Here is a 26,031-nt window from a genome sequence, read left to right on the forward strand (position 1 = left end):
TAGTGGTTAGCGCTGTCGCCTCACAGCAAGAAGGTCCGGGTTCGAGCCTCGTGGCCGGCGAGGGCCTTTCTGTGTGGAGATTGTATGTTCTCCCCGTGTCCACGTGGGTTTCCTCCGGGTGTTCCGGTTTCCCCCACAGTCCAAAGACATGCAGATTAGGTTAACTGGTGACTCTAAGGGCCAATTTATGCTGACAACCCAGTCCTCGCAGATAGCATCGCAGACAGTGTCTGCGTAGCCCCCCCACCTTCGCAGACGCTCTGCGCGCACCTCTTAAAAATTGTGACCACCGCAGAAGCGTCGCAGACAAGAGGGCTCTGATTGGTCCACTCTACATCCGCTGTACACGCACTTCCGCTTCCCTACTTTCCCGGTTTGGTTTGTTTTCACGACCACCATTTTTAAAAACACGAGCGAAGATGGAGCAGCATGAAGAGCGGTTGATCGAGGAAGTGAGGAAGTACGTACATCTATACGACTCCAGTTCTAGTCATTATAAGTAACCGGAGGATAAACACTCCACTAACCACACCCACCAACTACTCCTAGCGATTTCGCGACTTCGCGCCCCCTTGCGTTGGGCAGTGAATAACATCGCGCACGCCCGCTCAACGATAAATTACAACTGTCTGCGAAAAGCTATCTGCGAAAGCTTTTCACAGACAGTTGTAATTTATTGTTGAGCGGGGAGTAATAGGCGTGCACGATGTTATTCACCGACACAACGCAAGGGGGCGCGAAGTCGCGAAATTGCTAGGAGTAGTTGGTGGGTGTGGTTAGTGGAGTGTTTATCCTCCGGTTACTTATAATGACTAGAACTGGAGTCGTATAGATGTACGCATATCTTGTTATGCATATCATAAATATCTTGTTGATATTTATCTTTTAATAATATATCTTTTCAGTTGAAAAATTAATACTTTTTGTTACTATTAAGGTATCCATAATTTAGGTTAATTTATCCAAATTATACATATGTATTTATGATATATGCCTACACAACAACTACGGTATGCTTTATTTATATAATAGGAGGGAGAGCAAGCCCCAAACCATCCTAAATTATTATTATTATTATTATTATTATTATTATTAAATTGTAGAAGTCTGGGAGGCTTGCTCCTCATACAGTTATCAACTTGAGGCCAATTTAGCATGTTTTAAATATGAATTTCTTGCGTTTGCTTACCTCAAAGTGTCCGCAGATCATGCACAGACTTATCCATTATATCCACAGTTTTTTGCCAAGTCTCACACAGGTTTCTTTCAAGTCTACTGTTGGGCCAATAAATCATAAATAAAACAGCTCAGATTTGTTTGTTTAAGTCGTTTGCCACTCCACTTTATTCTCGTGGGTTCACATACCGCTGCCGTTATTTCCCCCTAATCACGACTTTGTTGGTCTTCCAAAATGGCGCAGGGTCTGTTTACTTCCGGTTTCGGGTGATGTCAGTGAAACGGGTCTATACCGCGAGTAGAGAAAAACAAAATGGCGGAGTGTGTTGCTGAACCAACCGAGGACGAAATAAAAACTACCCGAAAACAAAACCACAAAAAATTTGCCGGTTTGTTTACGTTCAAAGCAGAAATGATTTTGTCGGACATTTTGTATAAAGTTTTTATTTATCGAATTTGAAAAAAATAAAAATGCTCTGTTTCTCAAAATCCAGTGAATATGGATAGAATAAAACAGGTATTCCGCTCAATCTTGTCGTACATGGCTTATAGATGACTTGGTGCTACACCGAAGTGGAATAACTGTTAAATATCATCTTTAAGTATTGCAATATATTAGCATACATGTCAAGTTATACGGTTTTCCCATATTTTGTACGGGAAAATGCAATTTTTTGGCTAATACTGCGTACACTGATTTTCATACGGGAAAATTACGTTTTGTATCAGAGATTTTTTCCGTTCCTCCGAGAGAATTTTCTTAGCGTCCACCATTTATTTCTTCAAACACGCATGCACAATGAAACTGAACTATTTTCGATTTACATGGTTTTATAGTTGCACATGGTTTTCTCGGTCATTTAAGTACATCAGCTCGGACTGCCCAGACTTCTGTAGCGGCTGCATAAGTTATGTTCTGCCAATTTCTCGTGGAACACAACATCCCCCTGACTGTGGCAGATCATTTTTCGCAGCTAGCGAATAAAAATGTTTCCCGATTCAAAGACTGCACGGGTAAGCATTTGGGTTTTTTTTTTTTTTTAAGTTTTTACTGTTTGCATGTAGGAAAGCTTCCTCCATTTAGGGAGGCGATACTGGGAGTCGCTGTTTATACAACGGCAACTGTAGTTACCCGGCGATTTCTGGTTTTGCTTCCCTAAACATTTTAATTGCTGATAGACATTATATGTAGACACAGATGACCAACACTCTTTACTACCATCAGTCGTCAGTAAACTGGAAAAGTACTGAATGAAGAGTAATGGTGGTAACGACCGTTGGTAACCCGTCTCTAAAATGTGTAGTAGGGGATGGAAGCAATTTAACACCATCTACATGTTTGCCGTGCTCTGATTTTCTTTTATTGACCAGGAAAATAATAGATGTATATTGGGGAAAGGTCTTCGATGTAAAAACTGCTCTGGGTGTTGCCAGGTTTCCAGTGCTGAAACAACTTTTTACTGCTTTGCTGTGCCTCCCACATAGCAATGCAGATAGTGAGAGGGCTTTTTCATTGGTTAGGAAAATTCATACTGAGCACAGAAAAAATATGGCTGCAGACACATTAACTGCATATCTGCAAATTAAAATGAACTGTGATGAGGAGCTACAACTGCTGCCCAAGCAGTGATGTTATACGGTAGCTAGTGCCAAATCTGCAACATCTTTGTACAACAAAGAACACTCCAAAAAGGAATAATATTTAAATTCTTGTTATAAATTACTGGGAAGATTTTCAGTTTAACTTCATAATTTATTAATATTTTCACTTATCCTTGTTTACATAGTATACTTGATGTGGTTCAGTCATCTTTAGTCGGCTCGAACACTGCTTGTGGTGTCAACACTTTTTTCTCAAATGGAACTTTTACTAACCTTCATTTACTGTTTGGCATCTCATCTCATTATCTCTAGCCGCTCTATCCTTCTACAGGGTCGCAGGCAAGCTGGAGCCTATCCCAGCTGACTACGGGCGAAAGGCGGGGTACACCCTGGACAAGTCGCCAGGTCATCACAGGGCTGACACATAGACACAGACAACCATTCACACTCACATTCACACCTACGGTCAATTTAGAGTCACCAGTTAACCTAACCTGCATGTCTTTGGACTGTGGGGGAAACCGGAACACCCGGAGGAAACCTATGTGGACACAGGGAGAACATGCAAACTCCGCACAGAAAGGCCCTCGCCAGCCACGGGGCTCAAACCTGGACCTTCTTGCTGTGAGGCGACAGCGCTAACCACTACACCACCGTGCCGCCCCCTGTTTGACATGATTATATATAATTTACTACATGTAACCTACTATTTTAATTATACCTACTGCTGTTATATTTCAAGTAATTTTCTTTGGTGGAATGTTGTAGGTGATGTCAACACTTGTCAAATAGAACTCTGAGTAATTTTTATGAACTATTTAACATTAATACATTTTATTTGAGGCGGCACGGTGGTGTAGTGGTTAGTGCTGTCGCCTCACAGCAAGAAGGTCCAGGTACGAGCCCCGTGGCCGGTGAGGGCCTTTCTGTGCGGAGTTTGCATGTTCTCCCCATGTCCACGTAGGTTTCCTCCGGGTGCTCCGGTTTCCCCCACAGTCCAAAGACATGCAGGTTAGGTTAACTGGTGACTCTAAATTGACCGTAGGTGTGAATGTGAGTGTGAATGGTTGTCTGTGTCTATGTGTCAGCCCTGTGATGACCTGGCGACTTGTCCAGGGTGTACCCCGCCTTTTGCCCATAGTCAGCTAGGATAGGCTCCAGCTTGCCTGCGACCCTGTAGAACAGGATAAAGCGGCTACAGATAATGAGATGAGATGAGAAGTTTATAGTTCGGTTATTCTCTTTAGTAGATAATTGTTTACTTGACTGTACATATAGTCCTTTTTAATTCAGTTGTTTTCTCTGGGATCTAAAATTTCTTTCTTCAGTACATGCTGATTTGATCCCTTGAACTTGATGCAGTGTGATAAATATGCCTATTACAATAGGAGTGTATAATGTGGAATAAAACAATCGGTGCTTTGGATTATATATTGGAATTTTTTCTGGTGTATAAGGGCTCATGGGTGTATGTAAGGGAAAAGTACAGATTTTGTAAGGGCATGGGTAACTAAAGGTTGACATGTATGCATTAGTGATGTATCCTCCATGTCTACTTTTCATGCTTTTCTTAAAATCGTTGTCACTCTTCTTATTTAAGGCACCCTGGATGTAAGCACTTCTGTTGTTTTTCTCCAAAAAGATTGATATTGATGTCCTCGATGTTACAGCATGCACATTCACAAAGGCAGAACCTTTTGAGGAACTGATTACCCTGAACATGATCTACACCACTTTTGTACACACTTCCTCTGCCCTTTGTGATCATGTCTATAATATAAAATAACAGAAGTGACACAAAAGCTCTTCCAGGGTCATGAAAAGGTTCTTATAGTGCAAATATGCCAAAAGGTCAAAATATAGTTTGAGTTTTTCATAACTTCGATTTTTCTGTCTTAATACATAGCTGTGACTCTGGAAGGGTGACTTGATGAACTGGTGGCATTTTAATGAGGTTTCTAATAAACAATGATGCTTTTGTTTTTGTCATTTTTCTGCTTGGAAAGAGCCCATCCATCCATCCTCTGTGCCACTTATCCTGATCTACAGGGTCGCAGGCAAGCTGGAGCCTATCCCAGCTGACTATGGGCGAGAGGCAGGGTACACCCTGGACAAGTGGCCAGGTCATCACAGGGCTGACACAGAGACAACCATTCACACTCACATTCACACCTACGGTCAATTTAGAGTCACCAGTTAACCTAACCTGCATGTCTTTGGACTGTGGGGGAAACCGGAGCACCCGGAAGAAACCCACGCAAACACAGGGAGAACATGCAAACTCCACACAGAAAGGCCCTCGCTGGCCGCTGGGCTCGAACCCAGGACCTTCTTGCTGTGAGGCAACAGTGCTAACCACTACACCACCGTGCCGCCCAGTGGCTCTTTGCCCAATGTCATGATAATCTAAAGAAATATTAACACTATGTTTATTAAAGGGACAAAATGTGTTGTGGCCAAGGAAAGCCATCTACATGTTGACATTTTCAGCTGTTCTGAAAACTAGAGACTTCAACTGAACTGAAATGTTTCCATCCACCCATCCATCCATTATCTGTACTGCTTATCCGTCAGGGCCGTGAGGGAAACTGGAGCCAATCCCAGCTGACTTCGGGCAAGAGGCGGGGTACACCCTGAGTAGGTCGCCAATGTATCACAGTGCTAACACAGTGACAAACACACTCACACTCATATTCACACCTACGGGCAATTTAGAGTAGCCAGTTGACCTAATCTACATATCTTTGGACTGTGGGAGGAAACCAGAGCACCCGGAGGAAACCTACACCGGCACTGGGAGAACATGCAGACTCCACACAAAAAAGTCCCAGCTGGACACAAGGTTCGAACCGAGAACCTAATCACTGCACCACTGTGCCACCCCAGAAATGTTAAGGTTTTATAAAAGAAAAGTTTTAGCAGTGCAGGAGCAACACAGATAGTTTGAGTCAGTGTCTGGTTACAAACTGAATAACTTAGGCTTATTTTCATATCACTATGGTGGGTCGCCATCCCACAAACGAATCAAATCATGGTATTCACCATGTGAGGAAATCAGTCTTAGCTAACAAGATTTCAGACATGTTTAGAGAGACTGACTGTTTTCATCAGCCTGTCTGGTAACTGACTTTACTTACCCAATAATATGATCTTGACACACAAATGCCAAGACGAGATTAAATGAAACATAAAACAAACTAAAAGCCATGTTGTTTCCATGAAATATATTTTATTTTTAAAATGTACATTATAGTATTTTAAACCCAGAAAAAAAAATCCAATTTTTGATCAAACCCCAATTTTTCATCAGTTTTTTTTGGGGGGTGGGCTGGGGGGGAGTGTGCCAAAATCCATCCCATAGTGACATGTGACAAGATTTTCCCAGGCTGCCACATATGACAAAAAGAAACTTTTGCCTTTTATGGCTTTTCAGTAGAATGGATTTGGATCAGCCAAAAATAGTCCAGCAGTCCAACTAGAAATAACATTTCGTGAAGGTATATCACATGAAAAATAATTTTACTCATGAGAAATTACAGGCAATGTTCCTGCTCTACAGGGAAAAGGAGAAGGTTTTGGATTTAAGGATGAAAGCTGCTGTTGTTGTTGTTGTTGTTGTTTGGAAAGTAAAAAGTGCATATATAATAAACTCATCTCATCTCATTATCTCTAGCCGCTTTATCCTTCTACAGGGTCGCAGGCAAGCTGGAGCCTATCCCAGCTGACTACGGGCGAAAGGCGGGGTACACCCTGGACAAGTCGCCAGGTCATCACAGGGCTGACACATAAACACAGACAACCATTCACACTCACATTCACACCTACGGTCAATTTAGAGTCACCAGTTAACCTAACCTGCATGTCTTTGGACTGTGGGGGAAACCGGAGCACCCGGAGGAAACCCACGCGGACACAGGGAGAACATGCAAACTCCACACAGAAAGGCCCTCGCCGGCCCCAGGGCTCGAACCCAGGATCTTCTTGCTGTGAGGCAACAGCGCTAACCACTACACCACCATGCCGCCCTATTATTATTATTATTATTAGCTCATCCGGCTGACAGGCGATGAGCTTATGCCATCATGTATTGTCCGTCGTCCATCCGTCATCTGTCTGGCGTTGTCCACATTTCCCGAAAATTGCTTCTTCTCTCTCAATTCTTCACCGATTTTTATTCTTTTTGGCAGGAAGGTGGGTCTGCCTGGGGTGCTTATAGCTTCTACCCAAATTTGCATAATTGCAATTAATAATGAAGATACGAGCAGTTTCCACACAAATCGCTTCTTCTCCCTCAATTCTTCACCAACTTTGATTCTTTCTGGCATGAAGGTAGGGGGACCTAGGGTACATATAACTTCTACCCACTCTGGCCCCATCAAGTCCAGAAGGAACAATCTAAAGTGGGCCAACGTGTGCAGTTCTACTCTCAAATATTTGATCTGGACTGGTTGAGAATAATGAGCAGCACGGTGGTGTAGTGATTAGCACTGTCACCTCACAGCAAGAAGGTCCTGGGTTTGAGCCCAGCGGCCAGCGAGGGCTTTTCTGTGTGGAGTTTGCATGTTCTCCCCGTGTCTGTGTGGGTTTTCTCCGGGTGCTCTGGTTTCCCCCACAGTCCAAAGATATGCAGGTTAGGTTAATTGGTGGTTCTAAATTGACCGTAGGTGTGAATGTGAGTGTGACTTGTCCAGGGTGTACCCTGCCTCTCGCCCATAATCAGCTGAGATAGGCTCCAGCTTGCCTGCGACCCTGCACAGGATAAGCGGCACAGGATAATGGATGGATGGATGGATGGATGGATGGATGGATGGATGGATGGATGGATGGATGGTTGAGAGTAGAACTGCACAAGGTGGCCCACTTTAGATCGTTCCTTCTGGACTAGACAGGGCCAGAGTGGGCTACGCCATCATTGATGGTCTCATTAAAACTTTAGTGTGCAAAAAGGAAGCCTTACGTTAACTGTGTCCAGAAGCACCATCAACTTCTCTGGGCTTAGAGCTTATCCCAAAGGATTCAGTACTCAGGTCCTCTTGGGTTCTCCCTCAACTTTGTCATTGATGGTATTATTATTATATTCTGAGGTGTATCCTTGGCCCTTTATGACATACAGGTATATCGTGTAAACCGTCGTTCCTTGAATTAGCATGTGGAATAACACAGTCCTTGTCTAACTAAATGTAGAAAATCACTTGGTCTGTATTCATAAAGCTCTGGTCTCCCAAACTAAGAGCAATGCCAAACTTCGTCCAGATTTCAAACTGCTTTTAGATGACGCACTTAATTATCCTGATAAATGAAACACATATTTTCATATGAATCTTGCTAACGCGTGCTGCCTCACCAGGGCCGTACACAAAATGTGAACAATTTATTCATTGTGAAATGCTTTTCTGTTACTTTTTACTGGCTGTTTTCTGAACAATGGCCTCATTGTGTTCTCAGACCAGCAGCACTGAAACGGTTTGAGCTTTGTGCCTTTTGCTTTCTCACAACCTGACAGAGAATGTGTACTCTTGGAGAAGATGCCTGTGTTCGATGTTGCTTGCCAAATCTGACAGCACAAACTGACTTCCTCTTGTTGGTGTTCGGTTTCAGCGCACACTTAAGTTTCTGACCATGGAGTAAATTTACCACTAGAGGATTTACTTAAATAGCTCACGTACAGGGGTTATTATTTTTAACAACATGCATTGATGAGAGGAAGTAGATAATGGCTGCATGGTATGGAAACAATATCATACTGTAGTCATACTGATATACTGCGAATACAATAAGCCTTGAAGTATATTATACTGTTGATGTGACATGGTCTGCCTGATTTTCACAAAATTATTTCCATTTGTTGGATCACATCAATGCCATGATTCATCCAAATACACAGGAACACTCATAGCATCTGAGATTGTTCAGGATCATCACAGCATGCAATAACACATTTTGGAGTTGGACAAAGGGCTCCTTTGCAATGTATTGCAATAATTAGCAGCGATGTTCATCTGCAGCCCATACATGTTACACAATTTACATATGTGCATTTTTTTGTTTTGCTTTGTTTTGTTTTTCACAGCCCAAGGTTCTAGTCTTGTGTGTTTCACAGTCGCTTGAAACATCGCCATGCATTTCAAGTAATGTGTTTTAATTCCATTTTTCCATGTCCGTTTTTAAGGTAGACTGCCTTTCAGATTTTTCAAGTTTAGGTCATAAAAAGAATTTTCCCAACACCCAATTATTTTTGTTTAGTGGACCGAAAACTACTGAATTTGAATCACAGATTTCCAATTTTGTTTTGTTTTTTTTAAATAGAACAATTAATGAATTTAAGGCCACATGGCCCTAAATTCTCCGCTATTTTTTCCTGCTTCACCATGACCCAATTCAAGATACTACATCATGCATCACGTGGTGGGCTTTCCCCGTTCATGCAAGGCATTGTGGGATACAAATTTGAGACAGGAGAGAAAAATGGAGGACGTGAGTGTGCGAATGAAACATGAAAGTCCGACTACAGTAATGGAAAGTGAGAAGAAAAGACGTGATTAGATTAGATTAGATTAGATTAGATTAGATTAGATTAGATTAGATTAGATTAGATAAAACTTTATTGATCCCTTTGGGAGGGTTCCCTCAGGGAAATTAAGATTCCAGCAGCATCATTACAGATAAACAGAGAAAAGAAATAGAGAAAACTTCTAGATAAATAAAAATAAATTATTTACATATACAAATATAAAAGAATAAGTTATGTTGCAAAGGAAAGGAAATGCAGAACCAAACTAATAAATATCGGCGGTCAGCGAGCACCTCGGTGTGATCAGCTGTTCGTTTAGCAACAAGATGATGTAACTGTCAGTGCACAGTCAAAGGTAAACCTGAGCATGCGCACACGGACTTCCTCCGTCTGCTTGACTGCGCAAAGTGAGCGATTTCATGTACATTATTTGCTAGGGCATCCCCTCAAATTAAATAACTTCTGAGCCACAGAATGTCCCGATATTTTGTGAGATATTACAGAAATAAATATATATCACAATGACCAAATTTCAGAGGGAACTAAATTTCACCGATTTTATGAAATCGAAAGGCCATCTAGCTTTAATAAGCATCCAGTTTGTTATGTAAATGAAATGTCAATACTGTTATTCGAAATGAGTTCATGTAGTTTCCGGACGTCGTTATATTTTCATGTCACGAATAGAATTTCCAAATGGGTGTTTGATTACTGTTTCAAAATCTAGGCAGAAGAAATGAAAAACATCATCGTCATCATATTTTTTTCATCAGATGATATAATAGTTAAAAGCAACTATGATATCAACTCATGTTTCTTTTGTGTTTTTTCATAAATCAAAAAATTTAATTGTAAAAAATTTACAAAACTGTGGTTGTCACTCAGACAGGGCTGTACTGTATATCATTAGGTCAGCCAACCAATATGCTTATAATTTTTTTAGCTAGCTGTAGGTATGGCTTTGGAACCATATTCTGAAATGATAATAGACGTTGTGAGAAGCAAATTATCCTCGACAGAACTATTGGAAGCCCCCCTGCTGCCCCAATTTACTATTCATACTATTAATGCCTATGAGAATGTAAACATTTAATTAGACAATTTGCTTTATATTTAGCTGAGCTAATCTAACGCTTCACAGAAATAATGAAAGCTGCACGGCTCTAAAGTTAGCCCGCTGATGTGAAGGCCTGGTTGGAAGTTCCTCCAGTGTCTATTTATTCACAGAGGATGGGTGCTCTGATGATGCAAAAGCTGTGGTTTTCCGCAGTGCTGGGTGGTCTCGGCAGTGTGATGGAGGGGTGGGGGGTTGCAGATGGACAGACACATACTCTTTCTCGGAGCACTCATTTTGAAGGCAGAAGGAAGTTCACAATCATGAGAGCACAGACCATGTTCTGTTCAGTGGTTTCAGCTCAATGAAATCACAAGCCTGGGGCTGTATGATAAAACATGCATATAATACCAGCGTCTGTTTCACTGGCACTACCGAGGCGACACACAAAAGCAGTAAAGGAAAAAAAAAACAAGGTTATTCACTTTTACTTGACATTTCAGTTCTAACCAGCTGATTGACAACCAGCAGAGCATGAAATGTTTTATGCGAGCAACAAAGTTGTTGGTGATTAAAAACTGGTGTGTAGTTATATTTAAGTAGTGGTTGTTTTAAAAAAAAAAGCAGCAATGTAACTTCACTCATTGAAGTTCAATAAGTTGAGAAGTTTGGATTGATGGATATTAGAAAAACTGTCAGAGAACTCACCTTTATTTATTTGCTTCAGGATGCAAATATATATGTGTACAGTATTTATAATGCTTTGGTTGATGCATTACATGGATAAAAGTAAGTGGACACCTGAACATCACATGACTATGAGATTAGGGCAGTGGGCATGCCCTCCTTGACCGCCATGCAGTGGAGTAGTAAGGTGTCTCCTTCCCTCCACTAGCCTGGGGTGGTGCCTTGAGCAAGCACGAGCAACCCCTCGCTCCCCCTGGTCAGGGTTACGACCAAAGACTGGACTTGACAAACCGCGCGGAGGAGACCACCACCTGGTGGTTCAGCAAACCCAGCAAAGTGTTTGTGGAGCACTATCAGGGCACAGTGCAACAAGTAGAACACTGTTGGCCATCCACTGCATCCCGATCTTGCTCCAGCCGTCTTGATTCTGTTTTACCCCTGGATAAAGTTAGGTCGGGACGAGAGAGTGAGGCTGACAGCTGAGCAACTCTCTCTCACTGTAATCCATGTCATGCACAAGTCATGAAAAAACATGACTATGTTGGTCTTCCCCAAAAAAGTTGGAATCACACAATTGTATAGAATGTCTGTCTTTGTATTCGGTAACATTACAATTTCCCTTGACAAGAACTAAATGGGGGCGGCACGGTGGTGTAGTGGTTAGTGCTGTCGCCTCACAGCAAAAAGGTCCTGGGTTCGAGCCCCGTGGCCGGCGAGGGCCTTTCTGTGCAGAGTTTGCATGTTCTCCCCGTGTCTGCATGGGTTTCCTCCGGGTGCTCCGGTTTCCCCCACAGTCCAAAGACATGCAGGTTAGGTTAACTGATGACTCTAAATTGACCGTAGGTGTGAATGTGAGTATGAATGGTTGTCTGTGTCTATGTGTCAGCCCTGTGATGACCTGGCGACTTGTCCAGGGTGTACCCCGCCTTTCGCCCGTAGTCAGCTGGGATAGGCTCCAGCTTGCCTGCGACCCTGTAGAACAGGATAAAGCAGCTAAAGATAATGAGATGAGATGAGAAGAACTAAATAGCCTAAACCTGTTCCATCATGACAATGCCCTTGTGTAAGTAAGTTCTATGAAGACATGGTTTGCCAAGTTTGTAATGGAAGAACACAAGAGCCCTGACTTCAACCACACTGGACACTTTTGGGATGAACTGGAGTGCTGTCTGCATGCCAGGCCTCCTCACCTGACTTCAGTGCCCAACCTCACTAATACTCTTGTGGCTGAATGGGCAAATCCCTACAGCCATGCTCCAAAATCTAGTGGAAAGTCTTCCCAGAAAAGTGGTCATTAGAACAGAAAATGGGAATTAAATCTGGAATGGGATGTTCAACAAGCCCATACTGTATTAGTGTTATGGTCAGGAAGGTGTCCACACACTTTTAGTAATATAATGCTACTTCGGGCACTTTGCAGACAAATGTTATCTTGAAAGATCTTGAAAGAAAAAATCCAACTGGAATCACGCAGTGCTTAAATTACATAAACACATTTCCTGTGTGGTGTGTTTTGGAAAAGAGAATCAGCCCATTAAATGAATCTCAGCAGTGATGTGACAAATACTTGGTTGAAAAAGTATAACAAAGCACAATAACTTTCCTGCAAGCCACTGCCTTTTTGTTTACTTGCAGAGGCGATTCTAGAGTCTGTTGTGGCCCCAAGCAAAAATTTCCAGGGGGCCCTTCTGACCAGTGTTCATCACCAATATGTTATAAATAATCTGACACCAACGAAAAATGTATGAAACCAACGGTTTTTTAATTCCAAATGTGAAAATACAATGGTAAAGAACAATAAAAACAATAAAAAACAAAATAAATAAGCCCTCAGGCCCCGACTCTCGGGGGGCCCCTGGGCCAGGGGGCCCCAAGCAGTTGCCTGCCTTGCCTGTTCACAAGCTGCGCGTCTGTTTACTTGTGTATTGATGTTTGTTTGGACCACTAGGAAAATTTGACCAGATGCCAAAAAGCTTGTGCCGGTTTAATATCCATCAATGTTCATTTCCCAACTCCGGGTTCAGCAGTGTTTGCTTGCGCTCACTGTGGATGCTGAATAATACAAGCTTTGCTAATATAGCCAACTGTAGTCCAGTGTCTTTCCGAATGGATTTTGGATTTTACAGTGTAAACTTAAATAATATAAAAAGCTTCTATTGAAGCACATTCCTCATGAATAACCCAAAAGCACCAGTTTATAACAGACCTCTCATATGATGTTCAAATTCCCATGAAATCAGAATTAGTGTTTTCAGAGTTGTCTTGGCACTGAGGACACAATTAACACAAATGTGGACACAGTGTTGTTGTTTTATTTTTCTTTGAAAGATAAAAGTGTGTTCTGTGTTTTAGATATTCCTATTTCCTTTTTGCTATTTAGAATTTCCAGGAATACTGTGAAGTTTGTCTGAGAACTCATCCTGTACTTGTGCTGTGAAACGTTCTTTGGAACACATATGTCCAGCCCCATAAACAAACTGTAGATAGGGCTTTATATTAGCCGCTAGACAGCATTAAAGGCGGGTTGGTCTTGTAGCGTAGTGCCATAGATATTAATCCTCATTCCAAACCATTCCCTGTGTTATGAAGTGATGATATATATATATACACACACACAGTATATTATATATATATAATATACTGTGTGTGTATATATATATATATATATATATATATATATATATATATATATATAATATACTGTGTGTGTGTATATATATATATATATATATATATATATATATATATATATATATATATATATATATATATATAATATGTGTGTGTGTGTGTTATTCCACGAAATCAAGTTGTACATGAGCTGAAAGCCGACAAGGTGCATAGCGCCGAGTTGGCTATAAGCCATGTACGACGAGATTGAGTGGAATAACTGTTTTATTCTATCCACATTCACTGGATTTTGAGAAACAGCATTTTTATTTTTTGCAAATTCGATAAAAAAAAAACTTTTGTACAAAACGTCCGACAAAATCATTTCCACTTAGAATGTAAACAAACCGGCAAAATGAAAGTAGCAATTTGTGAAAAATGCTATAATAATAATTCTTGAAAACTAAAATAAGATACGTTCTTATGATTAAACACTTTTATTCCATATTTTGTTGCTTTTTTTTTTTTATTTTTTGGGATTTTCTTTTTGAGTCGAGTTTTTATTTCGTCCATGGCTGGTTCAGCAACACGCTCCGCCATTTTGTTTTTCTCTACCCACAGTATATGAGCTGATAGGCTAGTAGTAGAGTAGCCAATCAGAGCGCGCGATTGCTCATATCCAGTGAATGTGGATAGAATTTTATATATATAAAATGTGTGTGTGTGTGTGTTTGTTTTTATACTCATTCTCTCTCTAAAATCTGGAAGCGATCCTTGGTTTTTAAGCAATTTCACAGGCTCTTTAATGTCAATACAAAATGTGAACTGGTTGTAAATAGTCTGATTTTAAGTCTGATTTTTTTTTCCAGAAGTACAACCTTCAAGATGAATGAGCAGTGTTACTACAATGAAACCATTGCCTTCTTTTACAACAAAAGTGGGAAGAACCTGCCCACAGAGTGGAATGCTGTCAGCAAATTGGTGATGGGACTTGGTCTTACAGTATGTATCTTTATCATGCTTGCTAACTTGCTGGTGATGGTGGCCATCTATATCAACCGCAGATTTCATTTTCCCATCTATTATCTCATGGCTAACCTAGCAGCAGCAGACTTTTTTGCTGGACTGGCTTATTTCTATTTGATGTTTAACACGGGGCCCAATACACGCCGGCTAACTGTCAGTACGTGGTTACTACGCCAGGGCCTCATCGACACTAGCCTGACAGCCTCTGTGGCCAACTTGCTAGCCATTGCCATCGAGCGCCACATCACCGTCTTTCGCATGCAGCTCCACACCCGTATGAGTAACAGGCGCGTGGTTGTGGTCATTGTGATCATCTGGACTATGTCGATTGTCATGGGTGCCATCCCCAGTGTGGGCTGGAACTGTATCTGCGCCATCAAAACCTGCTCCAACATGGCACCACTCTACAGCAATTCATACCTCGTCTTCTGGGCCATCTTCAACCTTGTGACCTTTGTGGTCATGGTGGTGCTTTATGCCCACATATTCATGTATGTCCGCCAGCGCACCATGAGAATGTCACGCCACAGCTCAGGTCAGCGGCGCAACAGGGACACCATGATGAGTTTGCTGAAGACAGTGGTGATTGTCCTTGGTAAGTGTTTCTTTTCACTGAGCAGTTCTGCACATTTTCAGTAGTGAAGGTTTGTCACAAATTAAATTATGAAATGTTTATATTTACATAAATTAGTGCCAAACTGTTAAGGTTTGGATAAAGGGCAAAATTTAGCATTCACTGTATTTCTGCCACCATTCATACAAAGTCCTCTGGAATCAGGTACAATTTGGATTTTGTCCCAATTTCATGGGAGGGCATCCTTGCATGTGAAGTTTATATTTAACAATTATTCCACAAAATCTGGTTGTACATGAGCTGATAGCCAATGAGGCACGTAGTGCCTCGATAAATAAAAACTTTATACAAAACGTCCGACAAAATCATTTCTGCTTAGACAGATTTCTTTAAAAAATGATCGATGGCTGCACGAATTTACTTTAGTGGGTTTGTTTGTTTGTTTGTTTGTTTGTTTGTTTGTTTGTTTGTTTGTGTAGAAAGTGCCATCTTACTTTCCTGTCAAGATATAGAATAGCTTTAGACATTTATTTAATTCTTCCTTGGACATTTCAGTGATGTAATTTTCAAAATTCTCTGAGCTTTTGAACCAGTCTAAAAAAATTCAACAAATTTTAATACTTAAAGATGAAGAATGTAAATAAACCGGTGAAATGACAGTAGGAATTTGTGAAAATGCTATAATGCGCGATTGCTCATATTCTTGAAAAATTAAAAATGATAAGTTCTCAGCATCAGATGCTTTCATTACATATTTTGTTGTTGTTGGGGTTTTTTTGCATTTTGGGGGGGTTTGTTTTCAAGTAGAGTTTTTATTTTGTCCTCGGTTGGTTCAGCAACACGCTCCTCCATTTTGTTTTTCTCTACTCACGATACATGAGCTGATATCGTAGTAGTAGAGTAGCCAATCAGAGCTCGATTGCTCATATCCAGTGAATGTGGATATAATAAATTAGTTTATATTAGCTGCATGTTTTATTTGCTTTCTAACTATATAACTGAAACAAAGACATTTAAATGGCTTTCCAACTATTTTTCATGATCGCTTGATTAATCTATACATCCTGCATTTATTTAATGTTGCTCTAAAAAAATAAGCTTCCCTTTTTTCCTTGTTTATTTTCCTTGTTTTTGGAAGGGGTCTTCAGATTTTTGTATTTTAGCCACATTTAAGCAATTAAAATGGCTTGGGTAACAACTCACTGAGAAGATCACAAGGGTTATGGCACTAATTGCTAGAGATTCACTTTAAGTCTAATAAAAAATATTGGAAGTTGCAATTGCTTTTCTTAGTTTTTAGATTTCTGGAAAAAAAAATTGAATTTGCTAATAGAGCAACACGTGAACATATTCAGGTGTGATAAGGCCAAATTGCCCAAAACGTTTCATGTTTTATGTACCAAAATTCTCCACTTATATTGGTATTTATATTTAAAGACCATTTTTATGTCCTAGTTGCATGATTCCATCCTGAATCGCTGAAATCTCTGGGGCGCTGTTGCAATTTAAAAAAACAAAACAAAAAAAAACATTCATTGTTTATCATACATGTTTTCAATCTACTAAAAAGTTTCTGGTAATATTCGGTAGGGTACCGCCTCCTCAGTAGAAAATAAAATCCCACTGGTGAGAAAAAAATGTGCCCAATTTCATTGTTTACAAAGCATCTTCCTCAAAAGCCCTATCATTGTGCCAATAATATCAGTTTTATGGAGCCATCTCTTTGTCTCTGCATTGTAATTTCGTCACACTGTCATAGAGATTTGTCCTTGGGGTGTCTTTATCATCCTTGACAGCAGTTGTCACAGTACACTGTGCAAAGATTTCCATGTGCTTGCTTCCTGCTGAAGGAGGGCAGCCGGACAGTGACCTTGGTTATGTTCACTCAGCAATGCAGCTCAGTATGCTCATTCCAGTTTTTTTGCTTATCCTGTGAATGGCATCAAGATGTTCAGACATACAGTTTTGATGCATCACACTGAAAATTTTTTTATAAATTAAATATTTTTCAAGACATAATGTGTTCATTAACATAACTCAAAGTATGACGATAGTCTTGTGATTTAATTAAATCAGGATCCACTTTTCCGAGGCTATCATGTTATTACCTCTAGTCTTTTAATTGATTTATTTTTAAGTATCAGATCCATCCATCATCCAGAGCCGCTTATCATGTACAGGGTCGCAGACAAGCTGGAGCCTATCCCAGCTGACTACGGGCGAGAGGCGGGGTACACCCTGGACAAGTCGCCAGGTCATCACAGGGCTGACACATAGGCAAACAACCATTCACACTCACATCTATGGTCAATTTAGAGTCACCAGTTAGCCTAACCTGCATGTCTTTGGACTGTGGGGGAAACCGGAGCACCCGGAGGAAACCCACACAGACACGGGGAGAACATGCAAACTCCACACAGAAAGGCCTCCATCAGCCACTGGGCTCGAACCCGGACCTTCTTGCTGTGAGGGAACAGTGCTAGCCACTACACCACCGTGCCACCCTCAAGTAGCAGATTTAATGTCAAAACATTTTACTTAATCTTAAATATGTAAAATAAATACAATCTCAATGTTCCTTTTTTTAAGATAAAAAAAATTACATTTATGTTGTAGACATTAATAAAGATGGCACTGACAGTTTTTTAATGTATTTATTTTAACAGATTTTTAAATATTTTTCAGTGTTAGGTATTTTTAACAAATAAAAAAGATGTGAAGGCACATCTATTTTTTAAATTAAGATTTTTTTACATAAAAAAATCACAAACCTTTTTAATAAAAACATTTTAAACCTTTTTCTCCATTCTCTTAGTGTAAAATATTAATTATATAAAAATAAAAATATATACATAAAATGCATTGATTTTGGGCAGACATTGGCAGTACATAAAATATCATTGAACAGCTTATCTGTAATGCATGTATTGCTGTATTGCTGGCAATTTGTACAGAATCCTAAATATTGTATGAAATACAAATGTCTGAGAATTTTTATATGATTTTTTTTTTTTTACAATGTGTGGGTTTTTTGTTTTTGTTTGTTTGTTTGGTTGGTTGTTTTCTTAAATTCAGCATTACTAAACCCTGATGTAATCCAGGTCGGTGTTCTAAAAGTCTTGGTTAAGTCAGGATAGTACAACCCCGATTCCAAAAAAGTTGGGACAAAGTACAAATTGTAAATAAAAACAGAATGCAATAATTTACAAATCTCAAAAACTGATATTGTATTCACAATAGAACATAAACAACATATCAAATGTCGAAAGTGAGACATTTTGAAATTTCATGCCAAATATTGGCTCATTTGAAATTTCATGACAGCAACACATCTCAAAAAAGTTGGGACAGGGGCAATAAGAGGCTGGAAAAGTTAAAGGTACAAAAAAGGAACAGCTGGAGGACCAAATTGAAACTCATTAGGTCAATTGGCAATAGGTCATTAACATGACTGGGTATAAAAAGAGCATCTTGGAGTGGCAGCGGCTCTCAGAAGTAAAGATGGGAAGAGGATCACCAATCCCCCTAATTCTGCACCGACAAATAGTGGAGCAATATCAGAAAGGAGTTCAACAGTGGGCGTCACGGTGGTGTAGTGGTTAGCGCTGTCGCCTCACAGCAAGAAGGTCCTGGGTTCGAGCCCCGGGGCCGGCGAGGGCCTTTCTGTGTGGAGTTTGCATGTTCTCCCCGTGTCCGCGTGGGTTTCCTCCGGGTGCTCCGGTTTCCCCCACAGTCCAAAGACATGCAGGTTAGGTTAACTGGTGACTATAAGTTGACCGTAGGTGTGAATGTGAGTGTGAATGGTTGTCTGTGTCTATGTGTCAGCCCTGTGATGACCTGGCGACTTGTCCAGGGTGTACCCCGCCTTTCGCCCATAGTCAGCTGGGATAGGCTCCAGCTTGCCTGCGACCCTGTAGAAGGATAAAGCGGCTAGAGATAATGAGATGAGATGAGTTTGACAGTGTAAAATTGCAAAGAGTTTGAACATATCATCATCTACAGTGCATAATATCATCAAAAGATTCAGAGAATCTGGAAGAATCTCTGTGCGTAAGGGTCAAGGCTGGAAAACCATACTGGGTGCCCATGATCTTCGGGCCCTTAGACGGCACTGCATCACATACAGGCATGCTTCTGTATTGGAAATCACAAAATGGACTCAGGAATATTTCCAGAGAACATTATCTGTGAACACAATTCACCGTGCCATCTGCCGTTGCCAGCTAAAACTCTATAGTTCAAAGAAGAAGCTGTATCTAAACATGATCCAGAAGAGCAGACGTCTTCTCTGGGCCAAGGCTCATTTAAAATGGACTGTGGCAAAGTGGAAAACTGTTCTGTGGACAGACGAATCAAAATTTGAAGTTCTTTATGGAAATCAGGGACGCCGTGTCATTTGGACTAAAGAGGAGAAGGACGACCCAAGTTGTTATCAGTGCTCAGTTCAGAAGCCTGCATCTCTGATGGTATGGGGTTGCATTAGTGCGTGTGGCATGGGCAGCTTACACATCTGGAAAGACACCATCAATGCTGAAAGGTATATCCAGGTTCTAGAGCAACATATGCTCCCATCCAGATGACGTCTCTTTCAGGGAAGACCTTGCATTTTCCAACATGACAATGCCAAACCACATACTGCATCAATTACAGCATCATGGCTGCGTAGAAGAAGGGTCCGGGTACTGAACTGGCCAGTCTGCAGTCCAGATCTTTCACCCATAGAAAACATTTGGCGCATCATAAAACGGAAGATACGACAAAAAAGACCTAAGACAGTCGAGCAACTAGAATCCTACATTAGACAAGAATGGGTTAACATTCCTATCCCTAAACTTGAGCAACTTGTCTCCTCAGTCCCCAGACGTTTACAGACTGTTGTAAAGAGAAAAGGGGATGTCTCACAGTGGGAAACATGGCCTTGTCCCAACTTTTTTGAGATGTGTTGTTGTCATGAAATTTAAAATCACCTAATTTTTCTCTTTAAATGATACATTTTCTCAGTTTAAACATTTGATATGCCATCTATGTTCTATTCTGAATAAAATATGGAATTTTGAAACTTCCACATCATTGCATTCCGTTTTTATTTACAATTTGTACTTTGTCCCAACTTTTTTGGAATCGGGGTTGTATATAATTAATTAAATCATGACATTTAAGAATTAATGTTAAATTAAAAACTGACCATGAATCAGGGCTTGTTTCAGCAAAGTCTGAATAAAAATTTTGCTTCAATTGGATTTTACTATTTAATGCTTTTCAAACTTTAAAAATCTGTTTGCTTTCATTAAAAAAAATAATTGTTATTTTTACCTAGCCGTATAGGTCTTTCTTCAAAACAGTATATTATCTTATTACACAGTTGTGCCAGCACTTGAGTGATGGAACAATGCAGTCATTGAGTGGTATACAGCTAAGGGTCTGTGGTCCCTTGGTCTTGTTGCCAGTTCCAGTGTTTGCCTTGCACTGTGTCACCGTCATGCCTCGCTGCTTTCCCCAGCCAAACCCAGAGAAAGAACCTCAGTCAGGGCACAGAGACCGAGAGCCAGCAGGAAACAGTGCTGTTGTTGTTCAAAACGTATGGGGCTCAACGTGAGGCTCTGGGGAAAGTGTCGAGCGGTGGAGCAGGACAGGAACAGATACGGTTCTTAGGTAATGCTGGCACTCCACAGATAAGAGATCTGTAATACCATTATAGAGAGGGAGACTGAGAGAGAGTGTGTGTGTGTGTGTGTGTGTGTGTGTGTGTGCGTGCGCGCGCGCGCATGTGTGGCTCAGAGCCATAAGAATGTCCTGTAGATGTTAAATGAAAGTGGGCACTGAAGGCAGAGTACGGTCAGCCAATGTGGTAATAAGCTGCTTCGAAGGAACTGAATGAAGAAATTCAGTTCCTTCGAAGCAGCTCATTACCACATTTCAGCTGTTTCAAAAAAATTTCGCATTTCTAAAGCATGAGGTGATCTTTAGAAGCCCTCAATATTCTCAAGACTGAAGCATACTATTACTTAGACTGCTATTAGGACTGTCAAGTTCCTTTAACAGTAACATTTAATCATAGCACTAAATATTTATTTACCTGTAATTGTATACTCGCTCTGGCAGAATGAATATTAACATTCGCCATGTTATACATTCGTGTCACATAAAACTTGGAAAGTGAAACCTCATCTCATCATCTCTAGCCACTTTATCCTTCTACAGGGTCGCAGGCAAGCTGGAGCCTATCCCAGCTGACTACGGGCGAAAGGCGGGGTACACCCTGGACAAGTCGCCAGGTCATCACAGGGCTGACACATAGACACAGACAACCATTCACACTCACATTCACACCTACGGTCAATTTAGAGTCACCAGTTAACCTAACCTGCATGTCTTTGGACTGTGGGGGAAACCGGAGCACCCGGAGGAAACCCACGCGGACAACATGCAAACTCCGCACAGAAAGGCCCTCGCCGGCCACAGGGCTCGAACCCGGACCTTCTTGCTGTGAGGCGACAGCGCTAACCACTACACCACCGTGCCGCCCGAAAGTGAAACCTTTCTCAAGCAAAGATAATTGAGAGAAGGCATTATCATCTTTTTTTTTCTTCATAAACAGTGATTCGTTCAGCTTCAGCAACTGTTTTATCCTCATTAGGGTCACAGTGGATCCACGTAACCAGGCCACCTATTGGTATTTGAACCGGAGAATCCATGCAAACGTGAAGCGAACATGTGACACCCCACAAAGACAGTAACCCGAGCTAAGAATTGAATTGGAACAATGATGCAGCAACGCTACCTGCCCTTTCTTCCCAAACATACTTGTATTTATTTATTAGGAACCTGTGTTTATTTATCAAAAATAGATTTATATGTAGGTTTTTTTAAAGGGTCCAGCTCACATTTCCTGGATTCTTCTGCTTCCAAGTAGTGAGTCGCCATTTTCAATGCTAACGGTATGCTAAAAACAACAGTTCAGCGACATCCTAGGCCACAGATCTTAAATTGTAATGTGAAATTGTCAGTGTAGTTATACAGGGTGTTTCAAAAAATTTTATATTATCTGAGATGTAAATATCCCAGAAACTACATAGTCTAGGCAAATGAAACTGAACAGGTTTAATGTTGAGCAATATAAGATTTATTCCTCAAAATCTGTATGAGAAATTCAAAGGTAAGTGGATTCCATGAACGACTTCACAAATTTTCAATATGCTCACTGCCTGAGACACGGCACATAGACAGCCTTCCTCTTTGACCTTTTTGTGCCATGTCCAAATCTGCATTGCAATCGGTGCATTTTTAGAGAATTCTCTCATAAATGCACGCTGCACAGTCTCATTCGACTGTGTTCGAGCGTACTCTAACACACAAAATGCCTTTTCTTTTCCAGTGAATGCCATTTCTATACCTAAAAAGATAAAAGCAAAAAACATTAAACATAAAAATTTGACCTGTTTCCGCACATGCTGTTAAAATTTGAGGTCAATTGAACGAGAATTGGCAAAGTTATTAGACTGTGGAATGATATCAAAATTTTTGAAACACCCTGTGTTTTAAATTCTTTCCACTGATCCATTCCGGTTTTGTATGGTTATTCCCCTGTAATGGACCTGAACTGGCCTCGGCCTTCTCACAAACAGCTGTGAAGGAATGAAAAGAGAAAGCATATTTTGTTCAAAGCTTCTATGCATGACATGTAGATGAAGAAAAAGTTGGAGATGGGTTCCAAAGGGACCACTAGCAATGAATTTGTGAAGGTTTTGCTGCATAAAGAGCTAACCAAGTAGTGGTCATGTGCTTTCAAAACGCAGTGGCCTGAATGTAAAAAAAAAAAAAATAGGATTTTGGGAAAGGGTGACACTTCACGTTTTTTAGCCTCAGCTTTCTTAACCTCCAAGTAAAGAACTCTCAGCCTCATTTTGTTAATGGACACTTTATTGCCATTAGAACACCATTAAAGAAGCATACACAGAAAAAAAACATCCATCCATCATCTATAACCGCTTATCCTGTACAGGGTTGCAGGCAAGCTGGAGCCTATCCCAGCTGACAATGGGCGTGAGGCGGGGTACACCCTGGACAAGTCACCAGGTCATCGCAGGGCTGACACATAGAGACAATCATTCACACCTACAGTCAATTTAGAGCCACCAATTAGCCTAACCTGCATGTCTTTGGACTGTGGAGGAAACCCATGCAGACACGGGGAGAACGTACAAACTCCACACAGAAAGGCCCTCATCAGCCGCTGGGCTCAAACCCAGGACTTTCTTGCTGTGAGGCGACAGTGCTAACCACTACACCACCGTACCGTCCCACAGAAAGAACAGTGAGTGATAAATGCCTACTGGCTATTAATTTTACATACAATACCTGAATAATTGATTTATATTCAATTCTTGTAAACAACTTATTCTTTAAATGTCATGTCTTCATTCTAACCCTTCTTGCTACTCTCTGAGGAGACTGGTTCCTTGAGAAACCATTTTATCCTGATTAGGATCTCAGTGAATCTGGAGCGAGAGCTATCCCCAAACCAAACCAAGCCCCAACCAACCAGAGTGTACATAAGGGGGAACATGGGTCATTTGTTTCCATTAAGTGACTAAATATAGAACATGGCATACACTACCGTTCAAAAGTTTGGGGTCACTTTGAAATTTCCTTATTTTTGAAAAAAAAGCACTGTTATTTTCAATGAAGATCACTTTAAACTAATCAGAAATACACTCTATACATTGCTAATGTGGTAAATGACTATTCTAGCTAAATTCTACTAAATGTCTGGTTTTTGGTGCAATATCTCCATAGGTGTATAGAGGCCCATTTCCAGCAACTATCACTCCAGTGTTCTAATGGTACAATGTGTTTGCTCATTGCCTCAGAAGGCTAATGGATGATTAGAAAACCCTTGTACAATCATGTTAGCACAGCTGAAAACAGTTGAGCTCTTTAGAGAAGCTATAAAACTGACCTTCCTTTGAGCAGTTTGAGTTTCTGGAGCATCACATTTGTGGGGTCGATTAAATGCTCAAAATGGCCAGAAAAATGTCTTGACTATATTTTCTATTCATTTTACAACTTATGGTGGTAAATCAAAGTGTGACTTTTCATGGAAAACACAAAATTGTCTGGGTGACCCCAAACTTTTGAACGGTAGTGTATGAGATGTATTTCAATGTGGATTCCTTGTAAAGTATGCAAATACTATGAGCTGCATAAACTTTGAGTAGATATTTAAACTTTGAGAAGAAATTAATTATGTTAGCCGTAATAGGTGCATAAATGATTATTGCAGATAACAATCTGTAGATGTAATATTGAAGTTCACATTGGTATGATTGAAGATGTCATGGTGACCACATCGCATCACATAATTGATGCACTCCGCCCCTCTGAAGTGTGGAGTGCCTTTCCAAGTCCCAGGGTGGACAAACCATAAATCCATTAGTGAACCCACCAGACAAGTGAAGGCTGTGCTGCCCAGCCCTATGTTTTAGTTGCCTGGAAACCTAACTGACTCGGCTATAAAATGGTAGCAACCATAACATAATAAAGTATGGCAAGTTACGTACGTTCATATAGGCACAAATAAGTATATACAACCCCGATTCCAAAAAAGTTGGGACAAAGTACAAATTGTAAATAAAAATGGAATGCAATAATTTACAAATCTCAAAAATTGATATTGTATTCCCAATAGAACATAGACAATATATCAAATGTCAAAAGTGAGACATTTTGAAATTTCATGCCAAATATTGGCTCATTTGAAATTTCATGACAGCAACACATCTCAAAAAAGTTGGGACAGGGGCAATAAGAGGCTGGAAAAGTTAAAGGTACAAAAAAGGAGCAGCTGGAGGACCAAATTGCAACTCATTAGGTCAATTGGCAATAGGTCATTAACATGACTGGGTATAAAAAGAGCATCTTGGAGTGGCAGCGGCTCTCAGAAGTAAAGATGGGAAGAGGATCACCAATCCCCCTAATTCTGCGCCGACAAATAGTGGAGCAATATCAGAAAGGAGTTCGACAGTGTAAAATTGCAAAGAGTTTGAACATATCATCATCTACAGTGCATAATATCATCAAAAGATTCAGAGTATCTGGAAGAATCTCTGTGCTTAAGGGTCAAGGCCGGAAAACCATACTGGGTGCCCGTGATCTTCGGGCCCTTAGACGGCACTGCATCACATACAGGCATGCTTCCGTTTGGAAATCACAAAATGGGCTCAGGAATATTTCCAGAGAAGATTATCTGTGAACACAATTCACCATGCCATCCGCCGTTGCCAGCTAAAACATTATAGTTCAAAGAAGAAGCCGTATCTAAACATGATCCAGAAGCGCAAACGTCTTCTTTGGGCCAAGGCTCATTTAAAATGGACTGTGGCAAAGTGGAAAACTGTTCTGTGGTCAGACGAATCAAAATTTGAAGTTCTTTATGGAAATCAGGGACGCAGTGTCATTTGGACTAAAGAGGAGAAGGACGACCCAAGTTGTTATCAGCGCTCAGTTCAGAAGCCTGCATCTCTGATGGTATGGGGTTGCATTAGTGCGTGTGGCATGGGCAGCTTACACATCTGGAAAGACACCATCAATGCTGAAAGGTATATCCAGGTTCTAGAGCAACATATGCTCTCATCCAGATGACGTCTCTTTCAGGGAAGACCTTGCATTTTCCAACATGACAATGCCAAACCACATACTGCATCAATTACAGCATCATGGCTGCGTAGAAGAAGGGTCCAGGTACTGAACTGGCCAGCCTGCAGTCCAGATCTTTCACCCATAGAAAACATT

General features: G+C 40.7%; 1 protein-coding gene across 5 annotated transcripts in view; it reads left to right on the top strand.

Annotated features, from left to right (window-relative positions):
* Window positions 1-26,031, top strand: part of lpar1 (lysophosphatidic acid receptor 1) — a 55,612-nt gene that overhangs the window by 11,883 nt on the left and 17,698 nt on the right. For all 5 annotated transcript variants that reach the window (XM_060908162.1, XM_060908160.1, XM_060908163.1 and 2 more), the window contains one exon: window positions 14,510-15,261. In XM_060908162.1, coding sequence (XP_060764145.1) covers window positions 14,526-15,261 — 736 coding nt within the window. In that variant the 5' untranslated portion in view covers window positions 14,510-14,525. The remainder of the gene's footprint in view (window positions 1-14,509; window positions 15,262-26,031) is intronic.

Source organism: Neoarius graeffei, chromosome 25, assembly GCF_027579695.1.
Source record: "Neoarius graeffei isolate fNeoGra1 chromosome 25, fNeoGra1.pri, whole genome shotgun sequence".
In the NCBI taxonomy this organism is placed as follows: domain Eukaryota; kingdom Metazoa; phylum Chordata; class Actinopteri; order Siluriformes; family Ariidae; genus Neoarius; species Neoarius graeffei.